The 10287-nt window shown below is 42.9% G+C and overlaps 1 protein-coding gene across 1 annotated transcript; it reads right to left on the reverse strand.

The window, feature by feature from the left end:
- Nucleotides 1-8627: 8627 nt before the first annotated feature.
- Nucleotides 8628-9981, reverse strand: wu:fj16a03 (uncharacterized protein LOC335475 homolog). The gene is made up of 3 exons (XM_044215472.1): nucleotides 9819-9981; nucleotides 9460-9561; nucleotides 8628-8916 (listed from the first exon to the last, which is right to left on the reverse strand). The coding sequence occupies exons 1-3, from the start codon at nucleotides 9862-9864 to the stop codon at nucleotides 8831-8833; spliced, it is 234 nt and encodes a 77-aa protein (XP_044071407.1). The 5' UTR covers nucleotides 9865-9981; the 3' UTR covers nucleotides 8628-8830.
- Between the last annotated feature and the right edge of the window lie 306 nt (nucleotides 9982-10287).

The following is a 10287-nucleotide window of genomic DNA, read 5'->3' on the forward strand; positions in this document are numbered from 1 at the left end:
TGCTGTCTACCAAAAACTCCTGAAGGAGAATGTCCGGCCATCTGTTCGTGACCTCAAGCTGAAGCGAACATGGGTTCTGCAGCAGGACAATGATCCAAAACACACCAGCAAGTCCACCTCTGAATGGCTGAAGAAGAACAAAATGAAGACTTTGGAGTGGCCTAGTCAAAGTCCTGACCTAAATCCTATTGAGATGCTGTGGCATGACCTTAAAAAGGCAGTCCATGCTCGAAAACCCTCCAATGTGGCTGAATTACAACAATTCTGCAAAGATGAGTGGGCCAAAATTCCTCCACAGCACTGTAAAAGACTCATTGCAAGTTATCGCAAACGCTTTATTGCAGTTGTTGCTGCTAAGGGTGGAGCAACCAGTTATTAGGTTTAGGGGGCAATCACTTTTTCACACAGGGCCATGTAGGTTTGGATTTTGTTTTCCCTTAATAATAACAACCTTCATTTAAAAACTGCATTTTGTGTTTACTTGTGTTATCTTTGACTAATATTTAAATTAGTTTGATGATCTGAAACATTTAAGTGTGACAAACATGCAAAAAAATAAGAAATCAGGAAGGGGGCAAACACTTTTTCACACCACTGTAAATCATCTGCTGCTCTTCCATTGGCTAGTCTGTGGTGACAGGTCTGTGACATCATCTCTCTGTCGCTCTCTGTCAGTTTGGCCATCCATCCTGATAAGATCCGGATCGCTACAGGACAGATTGCAGGAGTGGACAAGACGGACGGGTGAGGACAAACAGTTTAATTTTCTGACTGATATAATATAATAAATATAATAAATAAATAAATAATCTAATATAATAAAAATAGCAATAATAAAACCGATAAACAGATGAGAACAACTGTAACGGTGGTAACTGTACACAACAAGATGCTGTAGGCTCAGAATGATTAGAAGACATAAAAAAAGCACAACATTAACGAGACAAAAATTTCACTAAAATGTCTATAATAATAATAATAATAATAATAATAATAATAACTTTACTCTTTGTCCTGTGTTCAGGCACTGCAGCCTCATGTTCGTATCTGGGACAGCGTCAGTCTGTCGACTCTGCAGGTCGTCGGTTTGGGAACATTCGAGCGAGGCGTCGGCTCTCTGGCTTTCTCCAAAGCTGTGAGTATCACCAAGGAAAAACTTCCTTTAAGAGGCAGAAACCTTGGACAGAACCAGACTCAGGGTGGGCGGCCATCAGAGAGAGAGAGAGAGCATACAGTAGCATAATGCAAGTTCTCCATAGAGATGTAAATGTAAATAGTAAGGGTAATAATATTGACATTAATCAAAATAATAATAGTAATAATAATAATAAGAATAGCAGGACTAAGTCTTATTAATAAGACTAATAATAGTAATTGTAGCAGCGGGTGTTGAGCAGGAACACAGGGGCAGTAGGAGGCCTGCAATCACTGATCCAGACTCTGCAGCTCCAGAGGTAGAAATACCTGCTGAAAGCAACAGAAGGAGAGAGGAGAGAGACGAAAAATGCATACAGATGGAGAGGGAGAGGAGGAGAGAGGGAGAGGGATGGAGAGGGAGAGGAGGAAAGAGGTGCATCATGGGAAGTCTTCCGGCAGTCTAGGCCTATACCAGCATAACTAAGGGATGGTTCAAGACTCACCCAAGCCAGCCCTAACTATAAGCTTTACCGAAGAGGAAAGTCTTAAGCCTACTCATAAATGTGGAGATGGTGTCTGCCTCCCGAACCCAAACTGGGACCTGGTTCCACAGGAGAGGAGCTTGATAACTGAAGGCTCTGGCTCCCAGTCTACTTTTGGAGACTCCAGGAACCACAAGTAACCCTGCATCCTGGGAGCACAGTGTTCTACTCGGGTACACTTATTTATTAATGTCCTGATCATGTTCTAATTTTTTCTTCATTATACAATTTACAGGTAATACTTTAGGTATGAATCAAAATAAGTAAAGCAGTTTAGTTTTACTGCTGAATATCTACAGCTGAACACTTCCTGTAATGTAGAGAGTGGATGTCAGTTAATGTGTAGAAAGGACTGGGTGGTTTTAGACTGAATAACTTTTGAACAAAATACATGAACAAAAGTTTTTAACCAACAGCAGCAGTTTATAGGTGAATCACACCTGTAAACTGTCACTGAAACAAACTGACGCTCTGCTGCATCATTCACAGCTGCTGCTGTCTGATCATTAACTGAAACTGACTCATGTTTTTATATATTTTGTGGCTCAGTTGGTCAATGTTTTAACACAGCTTATTTGGGTGTTTTCTGACAGCTTTCATTTTAGGAACAAATATCTGGATTTATTGCTGATAAATACTAATAAAAGCAACTGGATTTACTTTGATTTCAGGGTTTAGATAATCGTTTATGATTATAGGTTTCAGTGGTGGCTGGTGGAAAATTTTCTAGGAAGGGCTGTGCCACATCCAATCAATTTCAGCAAACATCCCAGTATGATTTAATGCAAAAAATGTAATGTATCAAAAATGAATTACTACTTTGCAGTTAAATATTTAACAATTATTTTATTCCAACTTATTCCAAGTAAAGCAGTAAGTAATGCCTTGACAAACACATCAGGACATCTTCTTTTGGTCACCCACACAGACAAATTCAGTATAATATAAAACATGTAATAGAAAATGTTTATTTCTTGAGATGCCCCTATGGAGCTTGTTTTGTTGGGGAAACCAACAGGGAGGTAAAGATCAGGATAAGTAAACATGAAGTGCAGTTAGTGGTGTTAAGTTGCTATTCAGACAGTTAAACGGACAGAAGCATGGGAGTCAAGTGCTCTGAGTTGTAGAGATAGTAAACTCCAGCAAACTGCTGCTTCTAAACTCTCTTACAAGTGAATTAAATTCAGTTATACTCAAAAATAAATTGTGGAGTCCCTGATCACCAAAACAAACAGCTAACAGAAGGAAGTACCAAAAATAACTACATAAACTACATAAATAAATACATATTCTTGTAAAAATCAATTGACCTCTAACACATGGAATAATTTGAGATTCATTTTAAAATGTCACCTATGCACTTCTTCTTTTTTTCCTTTCAGCTGTTCCCTTTCAGGGGTCGCCACAGCGAATCATGTGCCTCCATCTAACCCTGTCCTCTGCATCTTCTTCATTCACACCAATTAACTTCATGTCCTCTCTCACTACATCCATAAATCTCCTCTTTGGTCTTCCTCTAGACCTCCTGACTGGCAGCTCCAACCTCAGCATCCTTCTACCAATATATTCACAGTTTCTCCTCTGAACATGTCCAAACTACCTCAATCTGGCCTCTCTGACTTTATCTCCGAAACATCTAACATGAGCTGTCCCTCTGATGTCCTCGTTCCTGATCCTGTCCATCCTTGTCACTCCCAAAGAGAACCTCAACATCTTAAGCTCTGCTGCCTCCAGCTCTGCCTCTTGTCTTTCCTTCAGTGCCGCTGTCTCTAAGCTGTACAACATCGCTGGTCTCACCGCCGTCTCCAACACCTTTTCTTTCATTCTTGCTGAGACTCTTTTATCACACAACACACCTGACACTTTTCTCCACCCGCTCCAACCTGCTCGCACTCGCCTCTTCACCTCTTTTCCACAGTCTCCATCGCTCTGAACCGTTGACCCTAAGTACTTAAAGTCCTGCACCTTCTTCAACTCTGCTCCCTGTGACCTCACCGTCCCACCTGGGTCCCTCTCATTGACGCACATGTATTCTGTCTTACTGCGGCTAAGCTTCATTCCTCTGTTTTCCAGAGCAGACCTCCATCTCTCTAGATTTTCCTCCACCTCCTCCCTGCTCTCACTACAAATCACAATGTCATCCGCAAACATCACAGTCCATGGAGATTCCTGTCTAACCTCATCTGTCAGCCTGTCCATCACCAGAGCAAACAAGAAGGGGCTCAGAGCCGATCCTTGATGCAGCCCCACCTCCACCTTGAACTCCTCTGTCACACCTACAGCACACCTCACCACGGTCTTACAGCTCTCATACCTGTCCTGCACCACTCTAACATACTTCTCTGCCACTCCAGACTTCCTCATACAATACCACAGCTCCTCTCTCGGCACCCTGTCATACGCTTTCTCTAAATCTACGAAGACACAATGCAACTCCCTATGACCTTCTCTGTACTTCTCCATCAGCATCCTCAAAGCAAATACTGCATCTGTTGCACTCTTTCTAGGCATGAAACCGTATTGCTGCTCACAAATGCTCACCTCTGCCGTTCCTGTCCTGAAGACCAAACCTGCCCATCACATTCTCATCACCTCTGTTCCCTTCACCTACATGCCCATTGAAATCTGCACCAATCACCACTCTCTCACCTCTGGGGATGCTCTGCATCACTTCATCTAACTCACTCCAGAATTTCTCCTTCTCTTCTAACTCACATTCTACCTGTGGGGCATAACCACTCACAACATTGAACATCACCCCTTCAATTTACAGCTTCAGACTTATCAACCTGTCTGATACTCTTTTTACCTCTAGAACATTCCTCACAAACTCCTCTTTCAGGATAACTCCTACTCCATTTATCTTCCTATCTGACCCATGGTAGAACAACTTGAACCCTGCTCCTAAGCTTCTAGCCTTGCTTCCTTTCCACCTGGTCTCCTGGACACACAGTATGTCCACCTTCCTTCTCTGCATCATGTCGATCAACTCTCTAGCCTTCCCTGTCATAGTCCCAACATTCAAAGTCCCTACTGTCAGTCCTACATTCTTAGCTTTCCTCTTCTCTCTCTGCCTACGAACACACCTTCCTCCTCTCCTTCTTCGTCTTTGACCAACAGTAGTCCAATTTCCACTGGTACCCTGTAGGTCAACAGCACCGGTGGTGGTCGTTGTTAACCCGGGCCCCGACCGATCCGGTATGGAAGTCATTTTCACGATTCGCATTTTTAATTTGGCATGTGTTTTACGTTGGATGCCCTTCCTGACACAACCCTCTGCATTTATCCAGACTTGGGACTGGCACAAGAAGACACTGGCTTGTGCCCCCTTGCGGTTGCATTAAAATGTCAACTATGCACATCGCACAAAAACACACACTGGGGCTGAACATGAACAAATGTGCATACCAGTTAGAGTCTGACTACATCTGCTTGATCAACTGGCTATCAGGCTAACGGCCCTCTTCACACTATTGACTCTCCCCCTCCCCCACCTGTAACCTCTGCTGTGTGCCTGACTGCTGATCAGGTGAGAGGACAGCTGATGAAACTCCATTCAAACAAGGCTGCAGGCCCCGATGGAGTTAGCCCCAGGGTGCTAAAAGCCTGTGCCCCCCAGCTATGTTGAGTCCTTCAACATGTCTTCAACCTGAGCCTGAGTCTTCAAAGGGTCCCTGTTCTGTGGAAGACAACTTGCCTCGTTCCTGTGCCGAATATGCCGCGTCCCAGTGGCTCCAAGGACTACAGACCGGTGGCACTGACCTCCCACATAATGAATACCCTGGAAAGACTGGTGCTGGAACAGCTGCAGCCCATGGTCAGACCCCTCCTAGACCCCCTTCAGTACGCCTACCAGGCCCGGCTGGGAGTTGAGGATGCCACCATCTTCCTGCTGAACCGCATCCACACCCACCTAGACAAGCCGGCAAGCACGGAAGTCATGTTTTTTGACTTCTCCAGTGCTTTCAACACCATCCGGCCAGCCCTGCTGGGTGAGAAGCTGGCAGCGATGCAGGTGGATGCCCCCCTCGTGTCCTGGATTGTGGACTACCTGACTGGCAGACCACAGCACGTGCGCCTGCAGCACTGTGTGTCGGACAGCATGATCAGCAACACTGGGGCCCCTCAGGGGACTGTCTCTCTTCCTCTTCAGCATCTACACCACAGACTTCAGCTACCACACAGAGTCCTGCCACCTTCAGAAGTTTTCTGATGACTCTGCTGTGGTGGGATGTATCAGCGGTGGTGATGAGACGGAGTACAGGGCTGTGGTGGGGAACTTTGTCTCATGGTGTGAGCAGAACCATCTGCAGCTCAATGCGACAAAGTCTAAGGAGCTGATTGTAGACCTACGAAGGGCCAAGACACCAGCGACCCTGGTTTCCATCCAGGGGGTCAGTGTGGACATGGTAGAGGATTACAAGTACCTGGGAGTACACATGGACAATAAACTGGACTGGACTAAGAACACTCAAGCTGTTTACAGGAAGGGCCATAGCCGCCTCTATTTTCTGAGGAGGCTGAGGTCCTTCAACATCTGCCGGACAATGCTGAAGATGTTTTATGAGTCTGTGGTGGCCGGTGCTGTCCTGTATGTTGGTGCATGCTGGGGCAGCAGGTTGAGGGTAGTGGACGCTAACAGACTCAACAAACTGATCCGTAAGGCCAGTGACATTGTGGGGGTGGAGCTGGACTCTCTGGCGGTGGTGTCAGAGAGGAGGATGCTGGCCAAACGTCATGCCATTCCCCTTCAGTGGAAGACTCATCCCCCCACAATGCACCACAGAGCGCCACAGGAAGTCATTCCTGCCTGTGGCCATCAAACTCTAACTCCTCCCTCTAAGGGTCAGTCTGTATGACCCTAAGTCATTAAACTGGACATTGATCATTACATCTCTGCAATACTTGACATAATTGTGCAATATTCTGTGTATTACTGCTGTGCAATATCCTCCGTCTCATTATAACCTTAATAAGCTACACTTGACAGTTCATGCACTATTACCTTATACCATATTATTATTATCATCAACCGGTAAACCCACTTGGTACTTCACACTTATTTTATTTTATACTTATACCCACTTGGTACTTAATTTATTTTCTGACCTGTATTATAGTGTATTATATTTTTATTTTAATATTTTTATTTTTCTTCTATTCCTGTTTGCACTAACGTAAAGGTGAGCTGCTGTAACAAAAGTTTCCCCTCGGGGATCAATAAAGTATTCTGATTCTGATACCTGGTCATTCATTGTCCATTTGAAGCCTGTAGCATTGGTGTCGGCGGCTGGTAATGAACTAAAAAAAACGCTGTTGGATGTTACTGTTGCCGTCGATGTAGCTTAGCACAAGCACCAGCTGGCAGTGGGTGGAAATGTCAGTAATCTCGTCTGCTTGAATAGTGATAAAATGGTGACAGAATTATCCATGTGTGCCCTGATGTCCTTATGTGTCCTTACTTTCTCAGACAGGTGTTTCATATCCCTCACTCCCGTAACTGTCCATGCTGGATCTGTCCCCGCTGTTTAAAAATCAAGTACAGAAAGCAAAATAAGGCATTAGCATGACAGCATCCAGCTAACCAGGCCTTTCTGGTGCACCAGCTACAAGAGAAGAGAAGCATCGCATACTCTGCTTCCCTTTATCGCTAACCTGCTGTCTGACTGTGAGATCAGGCTGATCTGGGCCCAGCTCTTTCACCTGTAGTTTCTCCGTCAAAGTTCTCTTCACAAACGGATCTTGGAGGAGAGATTTTACCGAGTTAGGGTTGGGTCTTAGAGGAGTAACGTAATTTTATGTGAATTTAGTGATCACACTCATCATTATCATGTACTTAAAATTACACTTGTAGAGGTCCTGACCTACTAGCAGTGGCTCACTTGGGGTATAAATAATCTCCCTTTTCGGATTAGATTTGAGGACGCTGACTGTCAAAATTTTATGTCATACGTTTATAAGTCCCTAACCTGGACATTGGATCATTAACATTACTGCAATACTTGAAATAATTGTGCAATATTCTGTGTTAATACTGCTGTGCAATATACTCTTCAGTTTAAAATTCCCTATTTATTGATATTTATTCATACTTCTATTACTGCTGTGCAATATCCACCGTCTATTATAATCTTAATAGGCTATACTTAACTTGACAGTTCATGCACTATTACTTACTACGTGTATTATTACATTGTATTATTATACCGTACATACTTATCATCAACCGGTAAATCCACTTTGTACTTTACACTTATTTTAATTTTATACTTATATCCACTTTGTACTTAATTTATCTGTCCTGTATTATAGTGTATTATATTCTGATTGCTTAGAACTTCTGTTCCTGTGTGCACTGACGTGATAGTGAGCAGCTGTAGCAAAAGAATTTCCCCTCGGGGATCAATAAAGTATTTCTGATTCTGATATATCTTTGGCGAAACTGCTACACAGACCCACCTCCTGTGGCCGATTCCTCCATCGCCCCAGAGCTGCTCAGACATGCAGACAGGCGGAGGGGACGTGTAGGAAAAACATATATGTTGCACAGATGATTTTCTATCATATTTTACACATATTACTGGATGCTCTCCATATTTCAAACACACAAATATTGACAATTTGTTTAATGTATTATTATTAGAAGTAGTAATGGGTTTGTTTGTGGCTCAAGGAGGGCCCTCTATTAGCCAGCCACCACTGATAGGTTTTCTTTTGTTAAACTCAATGACTGGAGTTTGGTTTGTGTTTATTCACCACAGTCGATAATCTGAACAGACACCAGTTAACTATGATCTTTCTGATACTTTAACTACATGAAGCTGAGAAGCTCTTTTTCTTTTTCAGTCTGTGTTTTATTCTCAGCTACAAACATTTGATAAACATTCAGACTGCAGTTTATTTTAATTCAAATTCTTTAAAATGATTCCTGAACATTATTTCTCAAACTCAGGATGTTACTTTGTTTATTTAAATCCACAGAAACAAAAATGACACACGATTCAAAGTCCAGAAACTGACCGACTGTAAATATTCATGTTTACACACTGAACTCAGATAAATGCCACACTGCATTCTGGGAAATCTCCCTCACAAGTTTATTTAACATCATGTGGTTTGATGATGTCAGTGTTTCCTGGGCTCTGATTGGCTCAGGCGTTGCAGAGGTTGGTGTGGCAGCAGGTCCAACCGGGTCGAGAGCAGTTCTCCAGTGGAGTGCAGCCTTTTTCTCCGCTATCTGCAATAGCAAACAGGAAACGCATCATCAGAGCCTCCACACACGCCACAGAACAGGTTTTTAAATCCACATTGTGTCCTTACAAAGGTTCAGTCTATAAATATTCATTTAATGTACTGATCTGATGGTCCAACGTCACCTTTATATCAACAAGTGAAGAAGAAAAGATGAAACTGTCAAACCTGATTTATAATCTTTCAAATCATAGTTTGAAAGTTCCACATGAAGAACTTTAAAATCCAGATTTACACAAACATGTACAGGTGTGAATGTAGTTAAATCTCTCCTGTGGTCTTTTCTTAGAAAGAAATAAAGTTTCTGTTTATATTCAGTGTTTCTCACTAAAACATTAAAGATTCAAAACTGTATATCCATTTCAACAGAGTTGATAGTAATTTGGTTTGGAGAGTTCACATAAAACAAAAACAGACAGACACACACCTGATGGACACAACTGACTGACACAACTGAAGGGCACCTGCACAGCTGCAGGGGTGTGTCCTTCATAGAATAGGAGCCTGTGTAAGCAGGTAGAGGACTCACCTCTCGTGTAGCAGGCCTGTTGGACTTTGCCGGCGCAATCCAGCAGCAGGTTGTTGACCATCAGGAAGTCCTCAGCGTAACACTTGATGGAAAACTGCTTAGCTGCAACACAAATACACCTGATCTGATCACATCTGAGACACACCTGACTGACTGACTGACATGTTTTACTGTGTGTAAATGTAGTTATTAATACCTGAACACAAACACTAATACCTGGTCCACTAATACTTTTACTTAAGTAAAATGTCTTTAAAGTAACAGTATATTTACTTGAGGATAATATTTTGGTACTCTTTCCAACCCTGGTTATCCCACATTCAGTTTAAAGAGTTAAATGTGTGAGTGTGTAATTGTACCTGAGCAGAGCGGCAGCAGCAGCAGCAGCAGCAGGTAACCCTTCATGTTTCTGGTTTCACTCAACAAGCAGCAAAAACTGACGAGAAGAACAAAGCTGGACTTTTATGCTCTGCTGACACACACACACACACACACACACACACACACACACACAACAGTGAACAGATAAGTAACTGATCTGAAGACGAACTGAACTGAAGTTATATCAGGTCAAAACAATGTCTGTTTATGTCCAAAACTGTCTGTACAAAAGTGTCTAAGGGTCAGCTGGTGTTTATGCTGAGTCATGACGGTCAGTGATTGGTTGACTGGTTGAGCTGTTTCCTGCACTTTGGACAGTTGGACTTTATAAAAACATCTATTTGTCCCACACAGAAGGTTTCTATTGATCTGAAACAATTGATGAATCAACTGATATCTCCTCACAGAGCATTCAGTATCAAGTATTTATGTAGTCTGAGCACAATC

The sequence above is a fragment of the Siniperca chuatsi genome, linkage group LG11 (genome assembly GCF_020085105.1).
Source record: "Siniperca chuatsi isolate FFG_IHB_CAS linkage group LG11, ASM2008510v1, whole genome shotgun sequence".
Taxonomy (NCBI): Eukaryota; Metazoa; Chordata; class Actinopteri; order Centrarchiformes; family Sinipercidae; genus Siniperca; species Siniperca chuatsi.